The sequence below is a fragment of the Toxotes jaculatrix genome, chromosome 14, assembly GCF_017976425.1.
Source record: "Toxotes jaculatrix isolate fToxJac2 chromosome 14, fToxJac2.pri, whole genome shotgun sequence".
In the NCBI taxonomy this organism is placed as follows: Eukaryota; Metazoa; Chordata; class Actinopteri; family Toxotidae; genus Toxotes; species Toxotes jaculatrix.
Genome location: NC_054407.1, coordinates 13,112,131 through 13,134,741, shown reverse-complemented (window position 1 = coordinate 13,134,741; position 22,611 = coordinate 13,112,131). Strand labels below are relative to the sequence as shown.

Below are 22,611 nucleotides of genomic sequence, written 5' to 3'. Positions count from 1 at the left end.
GTTTGACAGGGTCACAGATGGCTTGTTTTTGATATGTCCCTGAGTTATTTAAACTATTAATACCAATAAAATCAGAGGAAAGTTGCAAAAAAAAAGGATCTAGGTGAAGCATAAACATTCTGTGTAAAAGTTGAAACGTTTACAATTCAGAAAAGACTGTATGTAAAAGCAAAACTGGACATAGTACTGCTGTTGCGGCTAGTACCTTTATCAGTACTATTATTAGCTGTTATTGAGGCTCAAGAACAATTACACTCCGGTGGCACACTACAGCATCCATAAGATATAATGGAACACTAAATGTTTCATTGATTTTAATGTTCATATTAAAATCAGAGCTTATATAACTACCATCAAAGATGGCTGGCAATTTGGCTGAAATGTGTTGAAGTGTGTTATATTTAGTGCTAAGACACACCAGCTCCCCAAGCAGATATGCACACTACACACTAACAAGACTGTTTCCTCTCCCATTTATTATATGTTCAAATTTCAAATGACAGATAAAAATGAAATATTCAGTGTTAATTGTCCCCACGTCTGTCACCTGAGTCGGGCTGCCATGGTTTCCTACAGACACGACAACGGCTGACAACACTTTGTAGATGAGGTCCCTTCACTGTTTGAGAAACCGGTTTACTGTAGAGGAGAACAAAACACAAGCAGACACAATGTTAGACACTTGGTTATAAAATCCTAATGACATTATGTAGGGGACTTGTGGATTTCAGCTGTGTGATGGCTTACTTTAAAGTTGTCTGTTAAAAGCATTCATTAACAGTTATTGCTAAGATGAAATTGAAATTATTCCTGTGGGGGAAACTGGGCTGTTGCAAGAGCAAATATCAGTAGTCTTCAGTTTTCTCTTTGGAATTTGATTCTTAGCAGGGTGGATAAGGATCTGAAACCGCACTGATATCATAAATGTGACAAATCAAATGCTTGTGGAAATTTTTTTTTTAGGCTCTGCCGTTCATGTAGGAAATGATAACATACCCTAATCTGAAAGTCATTATCATCCAAACCATGCTTGAAGGCATACCTTATGGCATGCATCCACCACTGCTTAAACAGAAAAGTGAACAGTTTACCTGAACATGTTTCTGGGGTCAAGGGAGGCCAGCCAGTAGCTATAGGAATCAGGGTAGTAGTTACATGTTCCCTTGTCGTGACATTCGATGAAGGGCACTTGACGGAAATTTTCCAGACATGAGCCAGGAGAAACCAGAGGCTGGGAGGAGCCCTCTGCGCCAGCACCTGTTTGCTAGAATGGAAGGAGGTCAAAGGAAGAAAATTACTTGGAAAATGACATATGACAGCATCCAGGGATTCAGAGGAAAGAAACTCTGGCTTCTTTACCATGACAAATGAGTATCCAGACCACAGGGACTCCCAGCCTTGGGGACACTGAGGTATCAGAGTTGTCTGGCTGTGGATGGCTATGACATTGGAGGTGGTTTCACACACTGAGCACCTAAACCACACATGCATACAGACACCCACGTTAATGTTGTACTAAATCATGTTACATAACAAGACATTTTCAGTTAATGAGAATCAACAGAATCAAATTTACTTTTCAACTGACAGAAAATGTATTGTATTTTGTATTTACTTGGGAAATGTACAGTAATATAGATGAGTCTATGTATTTGTGTGTATGCACTCCTCCACCTGCTGATGTAGGAGGCCAGTTTATCCCCTGTGATGACAGCCATGTCTTTGGGCATAGGAGTGTCAGTGGACAACCAGTATGAGTAGTCATTACGAGAAGCATAGCGACAGTTAGTTTCTGTGTCACAGAACAGGAAGGGCATGGTGGAGAAACGAGGGAGACAGCTTCCCATGGTGCCTGTGAGACAATTTGAAGTGTTAGAACAATGTCATGACTCCAGCAAAGACACAAGTTTTCATGAGGCAGAGTCAACACAGTATTTCTGTTCATGGTTCCATGATCTTACCAAGGTCCTGACCATGAGCTCTCTCATTTCCATTGACGAAGAGAAAGGAATAACCAGAGTAGATGAAGGTTGAGCCACGAGGGCAGTCAGGGACATGGATGCCCTGACTGTGTCTAGCTATCAGGAAACTGTCAACAAATCCAGGAGAACTTTTACCGGGTAACCCTGTGGGACCCTTGCGGCCTGGGTCTCCAGGTCTGCCTTCTGGACCTGCAGAATAGATATATCAGTAATGCAGAACAAACTGTACAATGAAGTATAAAGTGACAACATGAGGACACATGAGGACACGTCATGTAGCCAAGATGTGGCTACATGATGTAGGAAGGCATTAGATCAAATTCCTATTAAACTAGTATCCACATTTGCACATCTGCACACACAAACACATCTTTCAGCCCACACACATGCACAAACCTGGCAACCCTGCTCTTCCTTTGTTTCCTCTGTGGCCAGTAAATCCAGGCTGGCCAGGTGGGCTGGAGCCACGCACTCCTTTGATGCCTGGCGGGCCTGGGACAGAAAGATCCACTGTCACATAATGCACATAAAGACTGGCTTTATGGAAGTAGCTGAATTTGCAAATAATGTATATCACACATCTCTGCAGCTTTTCATTTCTATGATTTATGATTTTTAAAAGCAAGAGATGGATAATCCATTTAGCAAACGGACATCAGAATACATGTCAACAGCTCTGAGTGTCATTTTTTTTGTTACTTGCAAGGTATTCAACTGAAAACAATTTTAAGATGTGCAACTGCAAACACAGTACCACATCTTAAAATGACAGTGCATGGACTGAACTGAGATGAAATTTTGAACCTGGGCGGCCTGGTGGTCCGGATGGTCCAGTGCTCCCTGGGAATCCTCGATTGCCAGAGGGACCAGGCAAGCCAGGAGGTCCTGGTTCATATGTAGCCCTGCCAAATGCTGGTTTACCTTTGAGACCTGTAGGGAATAGGCAAGGCAAGAGCAAATTAAATCTGAAAATGTATAACATTTTGTGGTTTTCTGGAATATCTAGACACTGTAAATCTGTCTGTAGTACTAGATGAGTTATCTAATGGGCTGTTAGTCATATCTGATTGATGAGTAAGATTGAGAAGCGGTTTGAATTTGGAAGATTTTATCAGAGCTCACTGATATTCCTGAATATTGTGAGCAACAGTAAGACAGACTTGTGCCTCACCAGGTGGTCCAGGAAAACCTCTGGTTCCAGGTGGACCAGGCGGGCCTGGGATGTATCCAGGGTCTCCCTTGTCACCTAAAATACACAGGTCATGAATAGATTGCAAATAAATTAGTTTCTCTTCACGCCCTATTTCATAAATTACAGCTACTGTATGACATAAAAAAGTGAAATGAATCCTCATAAATCTTGTTTTTCTCTGTCCCATTTGTACTTCATCTCAGTTGTAGGAACATAAATCAATCGTGGACTATTACTCTTCCGTGGTGACAGATCTGCCTTTGTCTGGGGAAGAATTCTAAGAGAGCACCTAATCTATACGCTGAAGTTGAAATGATAGATTACCAGGAGGCCCTGGGATTCCAGGAGGACCAGCATCACCTCTTGGCCCTGGGCCTCCAGGTCTGCCTCTTGTACCCTGGGGAAGCAAATGAAACAATGAAAGGTCAAAGATTAGACTTTTAGTATTACAGTGAGATTTTGAAGACTCAGCATTAAAGTTATTGGTATCAGATGTGATGTAACTGCAGGTGATGCTCGAAAATAATCTCATCTGGGATAATCTGCTAAGAGAAAAGATATGTTTTATCATATACTGTAAAAAAAAACTTTGTTTGAAAAGAAAATTACACATTTGTTATTACAAATAAACCAATATGAATGCAGAACACTAGAGCTGAATTTTCATTCTCCCTTGTAAATACTTTTTTATTGGGCATTTTTCAAGTAATCTTCAAGAAATGAGGTCACGTACAGGTGGTCCTTGAAGGCCTGGATCTCCTGGGGGTCCACTATAGCCTGGCCCTCCTGTAAGACCCAGGTTCCCTCTGTCTCCTTTATACCCAGGCACAGTGGGACCTGGAGGGCCTAGTGAGCCAGGATAGCCTACATGCGCAGTAGTGAGGATAGAGAGTGATGATTGCTGAGCATCATTATAATGAGCATACATATGTGACAACTGAGAGGTAAGCAAAGCAAATATGGATCCAATATATCAAAGAATCTTATAGACAGAAAACACCTTTAAAAATATTGATTTTTGCATATTATGCATAAAAAAGACACATGAGATCCTGAAGTCCTCCAATAGGATATCCTCACCTGGTCTACCAGGAATGCCTGGATAGCCGCGGTCTCCCTTTAACCCAGGAATACATTCCCCATCTCTTCCTGGTGGCCCCCTCAGACCAGAGACCCCATGTAGACCTGGAAATCCTCTGTCCCCTGTCGGTCCAGGGCCACCTGCAACAGACAAGCCAGGGGGACCAGGGTTCCCAGGGGGGCCTATAATACAGAAAGACCAGTCCACTGATGTCAACAAAAAGTACAAATCAGTAGTAAAAAATACAGTTTTGTGCAGTGGATTTTGAAAAGTGGATCAAAGCAAACAACTTCAAACATTTTCAAAAAATTGTCTAAATGGGCCAAGTGAAAACAAAAATGTGTCTTCAAAACAAGGGAAACTGACATAAGTGGGATGCACAGAAGTGTTGAAATGCACAGTGTAATTTACCTGTGACTCACCTGGTTGACCTGTGTCACCACGTCTCCCAGGTGTCCCTCCAATTATGACTGCAGAGAAAAGATGGAAGGGTAGGTGAGCTTTGACCAGCCATGACTGTGAAGGTAGTATGAGCTCATAAAGAGATACAACTGTTCAAAAACAAAGTACAACAGTACTTATAGGTTTATAATGTAGGGGATATGCATGAGCTCACTGAGCCATACAGGACTTTCAATGCAGGATTTCTCTTACTGGTGTCCCCCTTCTGCCCTGGTGGTCCAGGGATCCCATCCCGGCCCTGGTTGCCTTTAGGACCTGGATGACCAGAGATACCCCGCAGTCCAGGGTTACCTGAGGCAAACAGATATGAAAAAGTAAGGCTGAGCTCAAACATAAAATAAAGTACAAATAAAGTATAACAGTGAAAAGTACAATACAGTTGGAGTATTTTCTACAGTAAAGTCTAAACAGTAGGTTTCACTTTTAAAATATGTTTATTGATTTAGTGAATTTTTATGGTATTTATGTACAGTAAAAAATAATTATTCCAAAGGACATTGCCTGGTGCTCCATGAGGTCCTGGGTGTCCTTTGCTTCCTGGAGGCCCATCTGAACCTTTAGGCCCTTGATAGCCTGGTGGACCTGAAACAGTGGTTGGGGATAGGACGTAGGGTGGTGAGTGAAATAAAATGTGAGTAAAAAAATGCAACCAATCACAAACCTAATTTTCAAGCCTAATTTTCTTGATCAGAGGTAGTAACCGTTTCCTCCAGAGGGTCCTGAGTTTCCTTTGGCTCCAAAGCTTCCTGGTGGACCTAGTAGTCCACCTAAACCAGGTTCTCCTTTCTGACCCTTCATTATGTTAGTATTGCCTGATCCTGGTTCACCCTGAGGACAGGAAGAAGAGTAAAGAGAAAAAGAGAGAAATCAGCGTTGATTATAATTCACATATATATTTTATTAATCCATTCACAATTAAGTATTAGATTGGACTCTGCTCTTCTGCTTTCAGTCACAAAGACGTTTTAGATCAATCATCACTACCTTTTGTCCCACTGGTCCAGGCGGCCCATATCCATCGTAGTTTGGTTCTCCTGTAACTCCTTTGTAACCAGTTGGACCTGGTGCACCATCTGGACCTGGTCTCCCAGTAATTCCTTGATCTCCCTTTATTCCTTTGAGTCCTGTGAGGGTTAAGCCAAACTATTATGTTAGATAAGATATTTTCATGATCAGCCCCTTCAGTGACTCTGTTGTGGACTCTTGTTTGGTTTTCTTTTTAGTATTTCCTGTTTTATTTTGAAGTTATGTTCCTTGTGTATCTGTTCTGGTGTTACTTCCTGTCTTTGTGTGTGTTTTCCCTCCTCAGTGATTATCTGCCCTGCCCTGATGTGCTTCACCTGTTTCCAATTACCTCTTGTGTATTTAAGTCCCTGTGTTCTCCTTCCTCCTTGTCATTTTGTCTGTGTTAGCTTCCGTATTCGCTCCCATGTTCACTCTCCTGTTGTCTTGTGGATTTTCCTCCTCTGCTGTTTTTGTTCACGTAAAAGTTTTTTAGTTTCCTTTGAGTTTTTGTTTCTGTTGTTTTTTTTCTGAATGAGTTCCTTAGTTTTCCTTCAAGTTTACATCCTGAGTTGTTTGTCTCTACGTGGATTTTCCTGGTTTTTGTTTTTGGGTGCATGGGCTCTGTTTTTTCACTCATTGGCTTATAAGCCTACTTTTTCTTTAAACACTGAATTGGTCTGCCTGAGCATTTGCATTTGGGTCCTTTCCTTGCACTCCATAACAGATACATAGAAGAGTCCTTTATATCAACTGCACAACTCCTGCTTGTGTATTTCAGGGAAGCTAGGGCATTAAAAACATTACCAAATTTTCTACCCAAACATCACATATTAAAATTATGTTGGTGTGACCCTTATTGAGCACGAAATTAGAATAGTTTGCAAAAGAGAAAAGAGTGAATTGGTTGTAAAGAGCAATTTAAGCAATTTAATTGTGAATTTGTGTTGAAGCAGTAAGTGTTTGCAGTAAGGTTTTACCTGGAGGCCCTCTGACTCCTGGGTCTCCTGGTGGTCCAGTGGGTCCTGGACTCCCTTGTGAGAACACTGGTCCATCAATGCCTGGATCACCTGGAGGACCTGGACACAGGTAAGCACACAGCACAAATACTATCAATGTAGAAGCAAAATAGAGTTTCTATCGTTATGAATTACTGTTCATAACAAAATACTGTTTTTATTGTTATGAATTTATTCTTATGAATGTGAAACTTATTTCAAACCTCTTTGTCCAGGACCCCCCGGTGCTCCCTCTCTCCCTCTCTGCCCTTCTGGTCCAGTAATTCCAGTGTCTCCAGGGGGACCAGCTAGACCAGGTTGACCTTTCAAAGTGCACTTAAAGTTAGAATATTATCACCATCACATCAGTTCTGTTTTACAGTAACTGGTAGTGGATAGATATTCTTGCAAGAAGAGTTCACTGTAAAGCTTACCCGAATTACCAGGGTCTCCAGGGGGCCCAACAATGTCTATTGGTATTGGTGATGAAGTGCCTGGAGGACCTATGAAACCTGGCTCTCCATTCAAGCCTGGGGGACCCCGGAGACCTTTGGCTCCATCTCGGCCAGGGGAACCTGTATGGGAATCATGGGGGCATTAACTCCATCATAACTGTGAACCATGTATAAAATCACAAATAACAGGTAGAGGCAGAAAGTTCCATATTGATAAGACTTTGTGACTTTATTAATTCATGTGTTTGATGAATATTTAATAGATGCACAGTGCTTTACTTATCTGTGAAGGTGTGTGTTACCTATATGGCCTGGTGATCCTATAATTCCAGGCAGTCCTTCTGGTCCATATCCTGGTAACCCATCTGGTCCAGGGTCTCCTCTCAGTCCTGAAGTAATCCAAGCGGAACATTTAAAGGCAAGATCTGAATACAGTTCTATGAATATATTCTCCAAGTTTTTGAAATGCACTTTGACTGGACATAATGTTTTGTTATACAGTACATGGTTAAGACAGTGGATAATAAGTGGTATACAAAATTGTTTAAAAAGTTGAAAACTGACTTCAAATCTATCACGTCTTGAAGAATTAAGAGTCATCAAATGAGTATAGTGGCCTGTCAGAGAAATGATGCCATACCTGGTTGACCAGGCAGGCCATTTTGTCCTTTGATCCCTTTTCGTCCAGGAAGTCCAGGAGAACCTGGCACTGATGCTCCAGGAGGACCAGGCTCACCAGGTGCGCCAGGATGACCAAACCCTGGCAAACCTGGATTGCCCTTCTCACCAGGCAAGCCATTTTGTCCTAGGGGAAGGGAGACAGAGGGACAGAACAAAATGGGAGTGGGGAGTGGCGGAAAATATAGAGGGAAAAGCATTTATTCCTTACAAGAATAAACTGTTTAAATTTGTTAAATTTGTTTTGTTTTTTTTTTGTTTGTTTTTTAACAGAGAACAGTTTATTTAATCTACTAATCTAAAAGAGTTATTTAATCTACTTTTATCTTTCACCTTTCAACTTTCAGTGTCCTTCTGGAATTTACATTAAAGTACATCACTTGACTCCAGTACACACTGACCTGGATGTCCTGGATAACCATCTGGTCCTGGGGGTCCCACTGGTCCAGGTAAACCTCTACATAAATCCTTGCTACCAGGTAGCCCAGGGGGCCCTACAGAGCCTTTATTTCCTGTATTTAGAATAGAGTTGTGCGGTAAAAAGATGAACATGTTTGTTTGAATATGTATGAATGCAGTCATCTTTTTGGATGAACCGTACATTATTACCTAATTATGTCTTTGTGTTTGTCTGTGAGCTAGTTTTCCATTTGGTGTATGAGTACCTTTTTCTCCTGGAAAGCCAGGGCTGCCGATCAGCCCTGGGTTCCCAGGTGGACCTGGGGTCCCAGGATCTCCTATAGGCCCATGTGCTCCATCTTCTCCTGGAAGCCCTGGGAGACCTGGGAGGCCAGGGTTTCCAGGGCCACCATCCCCCTGATAATTAAATGTACATGGTGCATTATTTATACATATGTGCTTGCAATATGGCATTGTTCTAGTGTGATATACCAGTACTGTGACAGTTATCAATCCAGAGTTAAACCCAGACACCTTCAGTTTTATCTTTTATTTTGTAGATGTTTAATACTGCATAGGATTTTGTTGGTGTCTCTGACCTTCAGTCCTGGAGGACCAGGAGGACCTTGTAAACCAGGCTGACCAGGCAAGCCCCTTCCTGGTAAACCTGGGTCACCTGGTCGTCCTTTGTCACCTGAACAATACAGAGACACACACACACGTTGGTAAAACAAAAAGTTGAAAAGTGACTTAAACAGGAAACAATTTTACATATATATATATATTTTTTTTTGCTTGACCTGCACATGGATTACCTTTTGGTCCTGGGAGCCCTGGCCTTCCAGGAAATGGCAAATCACCTCTTTCTCCTTTCTGTCCTGGCAAACCTGGTGTTCCTGGGGAACCTGACACTCCTTGATAACCTGGATGTTTGTTGGGAATTATGAGAGATGCTTCCATCATCTATTGTATGACATAGCAGCGTTCCCCTTTTTGTTCAGCCCACATACAGCCCATCCATCCATCCAACACCTTGCCATCCATAGCCATGCTTACCTGGGCTGCCAGGTGAACCTGGCAGACCTTTAAATCCAGGTGGTCCAGGTGGTCCTTTGCCGTGGATGTGGCTTGGTTCCCCCTTCTGGCCTACCAATGAATGAGAGAATGACAAAAGAACATACAATGGCTATTGGTCTTTTTCAAAGTCTTGTGTGTTGATGCAAAATGTCTTCGTCAAATTTTATGTGTGTCTCTACCTGGAGCTCCAGGCTGTCCTGGCAAGCCAGGTACCCCAACATCTCCCTTACTTCCTGGAAGTCCAGGAGGACCATATCCCACTGGCCCAGGAAAGCCAACTGGTCCCGGACTGCCTAAAGACCCTGGTGGACCTGTAAAACCACGATCTCCCTCCACACCAGAGAATGGATACTAGAGAGGGGATGGAAAACTGTGATGAACAAAATGTGATGCCAAATGGCAAAGATTTGATTGTTACTGTACATTCAAGTCAATAAAAACCTTCTCACCAAATCCCCTGGGGGACCTTGATTGCCTTTGCGACCTGGTAACCCAGGAAATCCGGGGAGGCCATCTGCACCAGGCCCGCCAGGCTGTCCTGGGTCTCCTATTTCTCCTTTTACCCCTTGCCTGTTGTAGGGATATGAGTCTCCCTTTTCTCCTGGAAGGCCTGGAAATCCTGTTTCACCAATAGGACCCTTCAGAGAATAATGATTGTTTACAAGCATTTGTAAACAAATACACAACAAACAAACTACTTTTTTAAGACATGCTTTCTTACTGGCACTCCAAGTAAACCTCTAGGACCTGGGAAGCCAGGATCACCTTTGGCACCTGGTCCTTGATTGTAGCCTGAGCAACAGAAACATAGGGAATACCTGTTTCAGATTAAAATTTCTTTTACTTTCCATTGTTACCAATACAACGTAAAACATGTCTTTGAATAGGGAAGGATAGAGTTGGTAGAAAATGTTTTTTTTTTTCATGTAGTGAATAGTTTTACCAGGGATTCCAGGTGGACCAGGGGGACCCGGTGGTCCTTGGGGTCCTGATCCGATACACTCATAGCAGTATTCCCCTTTTTGTCCTTTACAGAGCATAGGAATGGGGATATTTTTTGTGAGTCCCATTATCATTACACAGTATTATATTCTCCACATCATAACTTTTTCTTTTTAACTCTTTCCATTTCAGACTGTACAAAGGACAAAAACTTTGACTAAAAAGTAATAAATGATTAAAGATCTCCATAAACTCACACCTTTCATTCCAAACACCCCTTCATATCCCGGAGGTCCAGGGACACCCTTTACTCCCTTCATTCCAGGAAGACCTTTGGTGATCCTGTTAGCTACAAACAACAAAGCCCATCAGTTTACTGTTTCCAAATGATGCCACAATTACACAAAAAAAATATTTCTTTTTATTTTTGGTGCACTTGTTAGAACATGAGGAATCCAAATGATCAAGTCAGGCCTGACTGATGAAAAACGTGTCTCCCATACACCATAACTGTAACAGTTCGGGTTTGAGTCCAACCTCGAACAATGATGTTTGTGCATCACCTTTTTTCTTTTTGATTTTTTTTTCCACCATGTAGTCTCTGATAAATGTTGGCTCATTTGCTAAACACAAACAAACAGAACAGTTCATCCTGCAACTCCACAGGTCACAGAAGTCTTGGATAATTAAGGAGGAGAGGAGTTATGTGGCTGAATAGGCTTATCCTGATTGACTGAACAGAAGCTTGCAAATTTCAGTGTCTTAAAATGTTAAAATGAGTCGCCAAGCCACAACAGTTTTGTAACCACAGGCCCAATCCATTGTTTTCCTGTCCCAAAAGGTTTTCATGCATGTCAAAAATGCACTCTGTAAATATTACTGTGACAAGTATGACACTTTTTTCCATTGCATAAAGTTAATGTTTGCAAGCATTACTGTAAAGGAACTGCAGACATTTTGTGTCTGAACAACAGAAAAGAGATGACAAGTGAGCTTTGAGAATAGATAGAAATGCTTTTAGTGCTTTTTGAATGTAAGAAAAAAGGTCCACCAGTTGGTATTAGTAGCAGAAGTAGTAGTAGTTGAACTGTTAAGAGAAAATAACTTTTTAGAAGGAAGACATTTACACATACTTCTGTCTTCCGGAGGTCCAGGTGGGCCCTGATCACCTGGAAGCCCTTGATCACCAGGATCCCCATCTAGACCTGGGAGTCCAATATAAATATCCCCAGGCTCCCCAGGGTCCCCTTTGGGGCCTGGAAAGCCACTGGGACCTTGTGGGCCTGGTGCATGAATCCCAGATGCATGGCCTGTGTAATGTAATGTGAAAGACTGTGACCAATATATGTAGAAGAAACAAAAGTCATACCTCTTCATTTCAAACCTTTTAAATACAACTTAATTTTAAAAACTATAGATATCTATCAATAGATAGGATAGATAGGATAAGAATAGTCTCTTTTCTGCACACCTGGAGGTCCATCAGGTCCAGGAAATCCAACAACACCTGAAGGAAGAACAGAATCTTGTGTTATTGTTGTATGTGCAAGTGTGATCACTTTATAGAATTACAACTACCACTGTTACAGTAATTGAATTTGATACAACCTAACCATGGCAGATACTGACTTTAGCCTTTGTTGTATTGATCTGTTTGTATTGTATCACCTTACTTACGTTTGTATTTTACCTTACTACTTTACTTTGTTTATCATGCAGCTGTTGATTTACCTTGACGCCCAGGAAGCCCAGGTGGACCAATAGGACCAGGATCTCCGTGGTATCCTTTGAGTGGTTGAGACACAGGCCCATATATCTGCAAAAAAAAAAAAAAACCCACAGGTGTCATGTAGTGAAACTGTGGTGGGACAACACATTGGTCTCATTGGTTTATGTTTCAAAATAAATTTCAAAGGCCAACATATCAGTTTGGCTTACTCGGCCTCCCCCATTAGCTTGCATTACAATGAAAATAGCACTGAAAATACAGACATCAAAATACATCCCCCCTGCCCCCCAAGGGGGAAAAAAAATTAGGTTTACTAAGTAGAAAATGATAAGAATCTCACCTCTCCAGGTGGACCAGGTGGACCTCTATTTCCCTTTTCACCCTAAAACAGGAGTTTTAAAAATAAAGTACAAAACATAAAATATCAATTCACTAAAAGATTGAATATTGTTTTTGCCAGTAGCGTGTCACTGACCATCTCTCCTTGTGTCCCTGGATACCCTGGATCACCTCTGGGACCAGGCCTTCCCTATAGAAAACTACATTGTTATCAAATGTCACACCAACAAGAATACAATGACTCTGCACACTACTGACACACTCGTAAAACAGTAGACCATTACCCTAAATCCAAGTTGTCCAAGATCACCATCCTTCCCTGGCTTTCCCTGTAAGGACAGCCATTAAAAAGTTGTTTATTATCAACTGTAGGGGATGAGAGGGGGCCCACAGATGTGCCCCTCAAAAGTATTAACTTAAAATTGTAACAATAATAATAATAGCAATAATGAAAATTGATCAAGAGTCTTGAGTTATTGCTATAATAATAATAATAATAATAATAATAATAATAATAATAATAATAATAATAGCAATAATGAAAATCAATCAAGAGTTTTGAGTTTCCAGTTGAATCTTTTTGTCTTCATGTTAAATGAAGTGTCTGTTTAAAAGCAAGGCACATGGCGCACAACTACATTGTCTTTCCAAGATTAAACATCAAGCTCAGATTTCAAATTCTTGCCACGTTAAAGTAATATTGGGTGGCTCTGATGCACTGATTACTAAAAAACACACACTTGGATCCAAGAAAGCCAGACTGACCACAGCTATGGATGACATTGGCGCCTTTGAGGCCTTCTGAATGTTGTAACATGTTTCTGTATCCACCCAAGTGTGGAATTAGAATAAGATTTTGTCCTTGTACTTGGGCTCAACCCTTTCCCCTCATCTCAGAGCAGGGTTTATTGTTACTCTTATTTTTTGGGGTGGCTCTTCCAAAAGGGGTGGTGGTAAAAGTGTGCACTTCACATTAGAAACGATTCTCTAGGCACCGAATTTTGATGGAGTGATATACATAAATAACAGTAAGGATCTTTTTGCTTCTCTGTGCTTTCCTTGTCCTGTTCAGTGGCTGTTTAATGTTGCATCAGTGCCATCTGCTGTTCAGTAGAGGTCAGTGAGGAGGCTCAATCGGATTCAGGCTCAAAGCTGAGGGTTGATGCAAGAAATGGGAGGTAGTATCTTACTTCTGGGCCTTGCTGTCCTTTGTCTCCCTTTGTTCCTTTGATGTACAAGCCATAGCCAGGGTCCCCCTGAGAACAGATTGAAATGAGCACAGGGATCAGAGAGAGGAATACACAACACTAAAAAGGCAGAATACACATTGAATAGTGGCAGCTTTGGAGATTTTAAAAATCAAAAAAGGGCATTAAATTTGAAATGTGTATAGTGTAATGCCAGGTCAGGACCAGGCCAGGAGTGTCACTGGTGTGAATTTTAAAGAGAAACTTACTGGTTCGCCCTTGCAGCCTTTTTCTCCCACATCTCCTCTATCTCCTTTTAGACCCTGAATAAGGAATAAGCCTCATGTTACAGTATGGCTCAGCAGTTGTTTCTCCAACACTTTGGTCCCAACTTGTGCAAGATATTTTAATAGCTGCCAGCCATACTGCCACAAATACATTCACAGTCCCCAGAGATGAATCCCAACATTTTTGGTGACCCTGTGTCCTTTCCTTTGATGCCACATTCAAGCAGTGATTTCCATTTCTGCACAGGAAATTATAATGAGCTGTAATGGTCATTAAAGGTGCCGATACAGAGCATCATTATTTTGAAATTTCCCTCTTTCCTGATCTTTACTTGCTTCTCCTTTTACTTTTTCCATTTACAAAGAGAAAGTGCAGTTTTTCACCATCCTAGATTTTGAACTTTGTGTGAAACCCAGCTGTTCTGCAAAATGTGGAAACTGTTCCAGTTATCAAAGTGTGACACGACTGGGCTATTGTTTAATTTTGATGTGTGAAACTACAAGCATGGTGTGAAAGTGTTGCCTCAGGTGCTCTGGCTATGCCTCAAATGGACTTTTTTTGGCACTGTTTGAGGAAGTTGCAACCCCCCCAAAAACAATGAGCCACAATAAATACTTGCACTTACATTTTACAATACTGTACCACAAAGATAGATATTAAAGATGAAATAATTTATAAAAAATCAACTTAAATTGTAATTTTGATTGCTTCAATACAGTTATGATATTGCACTACAGTTGTCTTTATATACACACACTGATACAAACATTATACACATACAAACAACACTGTAGAGTATGTAATTGTCACAGCGATCTAACCTCAATCTGTGACATGAAATCCTCAGTGAAATACTCCTTAATCCGACCCGGTGGCCCCGGTGGTCCCGGTGGTCCTTGTCTCCCCTACATCAAACAAATTGAGATCATCCTCAGTCACATGTAAGACATGATGCACACAGATCATTTTATGATCATTTAACAGAAATGGTCAGAAAAAAATTTCTGCTTTTCAGTGAAGTGTAACATTATTCATGACAGTGACAGTGTGTTAGAAATAGAAAGTACCTTTGGTCCACGAGGTCCTGGGATACTACCTATGCCTTCTTGACCCTGTAAGGATGGGAAAGCATTTGTAACTTGTTTGTGTAAATTACCTCTCAAAAACTCCTTTATTTTGCTTTTTTTTCCAACTCAGTTTTCTCACAGTTTCATCAAGGTCATTTCACTTGTTTACCATTCTTGTTGATGCAACCCCAACCAACCGGAACAGGCTGTCCCTTCTCTGATACTAATCATGTTATCGCTGTCTACAACTGTCTCAGGAATTTCATAGAAAGCTGGGAACCCATGTAAACATTCAGACAACATTCTAAAATACTGCCCTGCTGATAAACAACCGCTCATCGGTAGCAAAAGCCGGGAAATGTTTACTCTTTCCCAGGTGGTGTGAACATAGAAAATTATGATAATTGGGCAAAGGGCCAAAATATCCTGCAGCTGTGGTTTTCAAATAATTTTACTCTGAGCCAGTAAATACTCACACTCGTCATCACAGTTAGGCATAAGCTGTCAAATACTGTACACACACATGTACAAAGAAATCTCCATTAGCATTACCTTAGATCCTGGAGTCCCTGGGCGGCCAGGAAGTCCCTGTTCATGAAGAGGGCAAGCATAAAGCATCATGTAATATTTTTCTAAAGTGTCAATTGTGCTCTGTCCAAAGCGTCAAAAAACGACTTCACTCACAACAGATCCTGCTGGTCCAGGGTCCCCTGATGGTCCAGTCACTCCACGGGTACCTGGAAGTCCCTGAAATACAAAGCAAGCCAATTCATGGTAAGTGTCACTAACTATCATGAGGAATGTTGGACAAAAAAAATGTATTATTTCTGATGCAGTCTAAATAGTTACAGGCTGTCCGTCCCTCCCAGATGGCCCAGGTGGTCCTGGTGTTGAATTTGCTGATACCCATGATTCACCCTGTGAAATGAAGGAAGTAAGTTTATTTAACATCCGAGTTGATAAAAATGCTGAAAATAATGTTGAAAAAGCTGGTAATCACCAGTATGCAGTAATATTGCATGGACGCTGCCATAATGCTCAACAGTTACATTTACTAATCTATTTCTCAGTTGGGCTCTGTGGGCTTCATCATTCATCTTTATGTATCTGCGCACTTGACATGCATGCATGTGCTCAGAATTACAATGACCACATTCAGTGTCTTGTGGGCTGTCTCAATGAATCCACCACATAAATCCTACTTCTCATTTGCTATGTCTTCAGCAACTAGTGGAAGAGCAGAATCAACCCTCATTTAAAGGGTTTTAGCTATGTTCATGGGACATGGGTTACAAATATAGTTCACACAGGCTACTCCTTCCAAAGGGTTAAAAACAAGGGGCAAAGCTAGTTAAAAGCATCCACCATCATGACACAGACATGACGACAACAACAGCATTAGAAATGTAAGTGGCCACAAGTGGACTCTCACGCAGTGATCACTCACACTCACAAGTCTTTTCAAAGTGTTGAGGAGAGACTCAAGCACATTGCCAGTGAATGTCTGAGTCCTGATTCTCATGCTGGCCTCATTGCGGAAGTTCTACTTACATACTGTCAGGGATGTTGTCCATGAACGCTTCCTTATTCTAAGTATTTATTCTGGGGGAGAGGGGATTAGGGAGAACCAGACAGTAACCTGCTGTACTTAGCTAGTCCCAGTAAACAGAGAAATTTCATACTAGCTTTTTACCCAGGAAATCGTGGACATATTGAGGCGACTCTTAGGTCTATCGTGGTGATGAATATCTTCCGCTAGTTTCTTTAGAATAAACATGTGGAGTAGTTTCTGCCTATGTATATAGTATGCACAAGCTTGGGAGATGTTTCGGGTGCCCATTTTGCCACCGTCACATGAAATGTACATAAGGGCAGATACATGCAAATTATCAGTCCACGGATACACAAAGATGATCGACCCTATAGAGGCTTTAGATCCACACCTGAGGTCAAAGCCTGTGATGCAAATTCATTATGTTGACAACAGTGATAATGCTCACAAACAACCTAGTTTGTGATGCTGTTAGGAGGTCTGTGTTGAATACTCTAGTAACACTTAATGCTAGTATTCTTGTTACTACTGTCAGTAGTTTTTTGTACTGAAAATTAGCTTTAAAAATTAGTCCACTTTTGTTGCAGATGAAAGCGTAAGGACAAGTTCGACAGAAGGATAAAAAGAAAGAAAATCTTTAAAGAAGTTACTGGTCTCTCATGAACGCAGTACAAAATTAGCTTTGGGAGCTTAGGGAGGCATAGAGGGCACCTGATACTGCAGTGTCATGTTATTTCTTTTCCTGCTGATAAGCAGTCTCATCCTTCCTATATACAACACCCTGGGTGGCACAGCATTCATTTCATTACCTTAGGTCCAGGCAGACCTGGTGGACCCTGTAAAGTAAAGACAAAGCTGAGGCAAGTTTTGGACAGTGAACATATTCTTTGATGGTTAACTTTTTTAGCACTGTAAAGCAAAATATTGAAGCTGATGACAGGTGTTGTAAGCCAGAATTTTGTATTAGAGTGCAATGCAATGATGAATTTTGATTTTGTTTCTTACTGGATCTCCATCAATGCCATTGGGCCCAGGGATACCAGGAGGTCCATCCTCTCCCTAAAAGAAGGTAATGTGTTCAAAATGATCAAGTACCACAAACACTTTTAAGCATGAATACATTTGTTTTAGAGTAGAAACAGTGTGATTGAAAAGCTCTTTTCTCTCTTTGTGATATAATTTCTGGTAAAGCTCTATTTACCAAGTCACAAATGAACAAAAAATGTTACTGATACCAGTGTTAGTGTGTAATATTTTCTTACATCAGTTCCATTGCATCCATGGAACCCTGGGGGGCCTGGAGGTCCTTGTAAACCCGGGATACCCTGTGAGAGAATACCAGCAGAAGGAACATTCATTTACACAATACATATATCAGACGATAAACTGAGTAACACATAGGTATGAGAGGATAAGACACCTCACCGGTAAACCATGAGACCCAGCAAATCCTTCTTTGCCTTCGGGTCCCTGTGATGACAGTAACAAAATCAGTACACTTTTGAAAAGGCAGACAGGTTCAGCAGAACGGATACCTGGTCTACCACCATGTTTGCATTTTGTCTATACACACACATAGGTTTAAGCATAACTCAAGTTAAGCACGACCAAACAGACACAAGCCTGTATAGAAAATAAATGTTACCAGGTCGCCTTTTGGTCCCACAAGTCCATCAGGTCCTGTGTTGCCCTGTCAAAGACAGCAACCTGTAATTAATCTTAGTGATCCAATGTGATGCATTGTGACAGTCTGTACACAATTTGAGTTAATGTTGCTTTCTGACAACAGTGTGGGATTTGGAGATATCCAGAATATAAGAACCGGGCTGAAATTTTACCTTTGGTCCCATAGGCCCAGCATGGCCATCTGGTCCTGGACGGCCCTCTGGTCCTGGGGGACCTGGAACTCCTGGAAAACCTTTGTCTCCCTGTGTGTGTGAGTATATGTGTGAGAGAGAGAGACAAAAAGACAAGGCGACACACAGACCTCAAATGACAATAAAAGAAGAGATGTAATTTGAACATTTTTAAATTTTCATTTGTCAGTGAGTTGTTAGACTTTTGAGATTCCTAATGTTCCTACTGACAACTGAACAAACCTATAATATCAAGAGAAAACCTTAATAGTATCGTTCAAGTTGGTATCAAGTTTTAGTCCCCCATATAAAAAAAAAAAAAACTTTGGTGAGTGATAGCTGGTTCTTTTTGGTGTCCGGTTGACATTTTTGAGACTGATGTTTAGCAAAGTGCAAATAAAACCTATTCGCTTCTCAGTTACAGTTGAAGGTTAATAAAGAAACTGAATGGTTACAATGAATGTGTTTAATTACATGTGTTCAAGTATAACTAGACACATGCAAACAGACACATTCACTTCATTTGCTTTGACATACATTTTGAATGGGGTGGATTTCATTACATTTTGTATGTTTTACTGAGTAGTTTATGTTAGCTTGAAACATTCAGCACTGCAGTCCATGGAATGTATACAGTCAGACATTTTTGGTCTACCATTGCAGAGTCTGATTTATATGACACTAAAGAGGTTTAATGCGGTTTTTCTCTGCATGGAGTTCACAGCAAATTGATCTAAAATGAAACAGCTGGTCCATCTAAAATAATTATGGAGGATGTTCACACAAACTTGAAGCTATTTATGCTTTTTCAGCTAAGATCTTCTCAGGCTCTGCACCTGATCTGACTGGCACTGGACAACTGTACCTGGAAATTGCTGAATGTTAATACAGCAATTTCTATTTTGCAGTAACATTTTGTTCCTGATGTGGAGTCTGTTTTGAAGAACTTTTTAAAGAAGAATAGTAGTTTCAAAATAGCAAAAGGGAAAAGTCATTCATATTAAACCCCAGCACTGAAGAATTGATTGATTGCTTTGCACAAACAATAGATGATCCACTCACCCTGCTGCCTTTCACTCCTTTACAGTGGCACCTTGATTTTCCACTGCACACACACTGAAAAGAAATTGTAACAGTGTTCAACACGTATTGTGTAAATGCAAAACATTGCCCAGTGAATTTTATACTATTTTTGATTGAGACTGCAATGATTTTTAATGTTTTCTGTCATTTCACCTGAATCTTGATAGCTGCCCCCTGGCATTAAAGCACTTTTATTTCCTCTCCTGTTGAATTAGATTTGTTCAGCTTCAGTTCCTTTCATCATTTTTCCGCCCATGGTCATGTGCACACGCCCTGAATGGCTTCTTGCTCACCCAACAGCTTGGAAACCACTGCAGTTACTGAAGGGAGTTGACTGATTTGAGTGACTCAAATTGTTGCATGATTAAGTGTAACTTTTATAGACATTATTTTGATCAATAATTTGTCATCTGCAACGTGAAGAGAGTTTACTTCGGGAAGATTTATGGAAGCAATTTGCCGAATTACAGATGCATTACATTTCTAATTCACATTAGTCTTATGGAGATGCAGCCATTAACCAAAGTGCACTACTCTTGAATATAAAGGGGGAGTACTAGGTCTGATGTAATTTCTCTTATACCTTAAAAATGTCTCATTTAATAGAAGCCTCTTTGCTGTGATGAATTAAACCTCCCTGTGCACATAAAAGGATGATTAAACATGAAATCAATTGGACTTTATTATCTTGGTGTCATAAGGCTGGAGATGCATTTTATTGGCATGGCTATAACAGCAACTGGGCCACAACAGCAAGAAAACGTAGATTTAGTCATCATTTGTGACCTTCAGGCTTAATAACTGATGCTCAGTCCTTTATTTATAATTAGTTTCCTCTATTGAATCTAGTGATGTGCAGAGAAAATTTTTATATATGACTAATGCTTTTACTGCCTGTTTTTATTATAAGTATTATGGTAGGAGGAAACTTTATAAAGTTCTTTGTCCGTTAAATTGCCAATCTCTCATATTCTTTTTGTCTAATTTCAAATCACATATTTGTTTACGTGCAAAATCCATAACTTCTACACAGCACCATATTTAACTAATATATTAGAGTAACATTTTCCTCTACTGCTTAATGCATGCTTTGCTTAGTTTCAGTTATCTTTCAACTTTTTTTCTCCCATATCCTGTTCTTTTTCTATGACCTCCCGTTGAAACGCCCACCAACATGGCCAAGTGAAGAATACTGTACACACTTAACTAAATGTGCAAATAGACCTCAGAAAAACCCATCTCTCCAAGATGTTTGCAGATAAGCACGGACAACACAGTTCCAAACACATCACAGTTGTATATGAAACTTAAGGCAGTGAAGAATGAACCATGCTCACATAATATACAACAGGAAATACACGAGGAACACAGTGCTACTCTCCCATAAATGGAGATTTAGTGCAATTTTTGTATGGGATCTGTGAGACTGGGTTATAGCAAGAGAAAGGTACTGAAGTTACTGAATACTGAACAGAGTAAATAATTATCTAAAAAGACTTTAAAATATTACTGACATTATGTTTAAAAGACCAAAAGGAAAACATTTACAGAGAATGTGAGTGTTGAATCTGCTCTGAAAAAAGATCAGTGGAAAAGAAGCATTCACACCAGTCAACTGCTGCGGCTCAGAAACTATCCCAGTCTGCTAAGTCTAAATTTAAAGAAATAACAGGCAAAGGTATGACCCTTAAAGGATGAAAGTAAGACTGCCCCATGTGTGCACAACGTGAACTAAAAACATAACAGAAAAAAAGATAGTCAGTACATTTGCTTTTCAATACCTGCACAGATGGGAGTCGATGCTGTTGGCTAAATGAAATCAGAATCTTCTACAATGTTCAGTCAGTAATGAAATAAATAAATAAATAAACAAAACAGAAACGTCTTACATTTTTGGCCCCAGTCCCCATCAGCATCAGAGCAAACAGGATCAGAGGAACTATGAACACTGGCCTTCCCATGGCTTTTCTTGATCCAGTTACATCACAAGTTCAGGATTAACCACAGACACACCAGAGGTAATGAATGTCTGTTTGAGTATCCTCCTCAGCAACTAGCCTTCTCAGTACAGGATAGCCTTCCTATCCACTGCAGCACTACCGGTGATCTTAGGTCATTGCTTCAGTTTGATCAAAGTTCTCTATCTGGGATTCAGTGTTTAACTTGATCCTGAAGAGGGAGGCGGTCTGAACTTACTGATGCGTCCAACCCCAATCATCATCCCTCTCCTCATCTCACTCCCAGCACTAACAAACAGTGGCAGTTACTCAGTTTGGTTTTTACTGATACGGTGGCAGGAGATTAGCTTGAATCTTCTCAGAGATTATCCGACTTGGAGTGCACTGACGCCTTCATGAAGATTAATTTCAGCTTCTGAATTTGGGTGAGTAAAGTTTGTTTTCTGTGCATGGTGGACTGTTATATGTGTTACAGACTACAAGGGATGTAAATGTAATGTTATTTTAGTTATTTTCCTAAGTCAACTGGCCCATGGCTCACAGGTGTCTGTGGTGTTTCATGTTTGCTTTTATCCGCCACAAGGGGCAGCACTGAGGCCAGCACTCACCTGTTAAGCAGACTGATGAGATGAGAGATGAGATCCTCAGTTACTGTTGCAACTTTGTGGCCCCTCAGGTGAGTCCCACAGCAACAATATTAATAATAATTTATTAACAAAAAGAGCAATATGAAATGTGTATTATCACTTTGGTATGAGAAGAAGCACAGATATTTGATCATGATAACTAATGATACGTTTTTGCGACTGAACTGTTTTGTATCCTAATATACATGTCAGAAAATGTAGACTGAATGTTTTCACTGTTCAGAATTTTGATTTTGCCTTATGCTACTAATAATTTGGGAACATTTTATCAGAAAAATCAGTTTTGCCATAGAATAACAAGAGAGTTTATGTTACAAATAATGTTACCCTCAAAAATATGTAAGTAAGTATATGTCACTGAGCCCTGTTACACTGAAAATGTATTTACACTATTGTAAACATTTAAAAGGTATGTGTCATAAAGTCTGATGAAATTCACATCCCCTACTCAGTACATTTGTTTACCAGAAGACAAACACACTTCATGCCTTTTTACTCAGATATTCAACACATCTGCACACTTGCGTTCCAATGTGTATAAAAACTGACCTCTGCAGGCTTAAAGATACACTTGCACACAAGAGCAACAAATCACAAGATAGTGTACAACATTTTACCATAAGGAATTCTATATGGA

The 22,611-nt window shown here is 40.5% G+C and overlaps 1 protein-coding gene across 1 annotated transcript; it reads right to left on the bottom strand.

Moving 5' to 3' along the window:
- Window positions 1–524: 524 nt before the first annotated feature.
- LOC121192704 (collagen alpha-2(IV) chain-like) lies at window positions 525–21,330 on the bottom strand. Its single transcript, XM_041054515.1, has 52 exons — window positions 21,259–21,330; window positions 19,349–19,402; window positions 18,269–18,358; window positions 18,076–18,120; window positions 17,856–17,900; window positions 17,693–17,755; window positions 17,436–17,489; window positions 17,240–17,266; window positions 15,728–15,796; window positions 15,563–15,625; window positions 15,431–15,466; window positions 14,879–14,923; window positions 14,633–14,716; window positions 13,793–13,846; window positions 13,527–13,592; window positions 12,621–12,665; window positions 12,473–12,526; window positions 12,338–12,379; window positions 12,000–12,084; window positions 11,740–11,775; window positions 11,402–11,578; window positions 10,528–10,617; window positions 10,270–10,353; window positions 10,048–10,118; window positions 9,776–9,964; window positions 9,506–9,677; window positions 9,306–9,395; window positions 9,065–9,172; window positions 8,849–8,943; window positions 8,516–8,666; window positions 8,252–8,362; window positions 7,813–7,977; window positions 7,475–7,561; window positions 7,152–7,292; window positions 6,942–7,040; window positions 6,700–6,798; window positions 5,702–5,841; window positions 5,419–5,545; window positions 5,219–5,299; window positions 4,910–5,008; window positions 4,678–4,725; window positions 4,255–4,437; window positions 3,908–4,038; window positions 3,499–3,571; window positions 3,154–3,228; window positions 2,787–2,912; window positions 2,379–2,474; window positions 1,962–2,171; window positions 1,675–1,852; window positions 1,360–1,474; window positions 1,092–1,264; window positions 525–639 (listed from the first exon to the last, which is right to left on the bottom strand). The coding sequence occupies exons 1-52, from the start codon at window positions 21,328–21,330 to the stop codon at window positions 525–527; spliced, it is 5,028 nt and encodes a 1,675-aa protein (XP_040910449.1).
- Window positions 21,331–22,611: the final 1,281 nt, after the last annotated feature.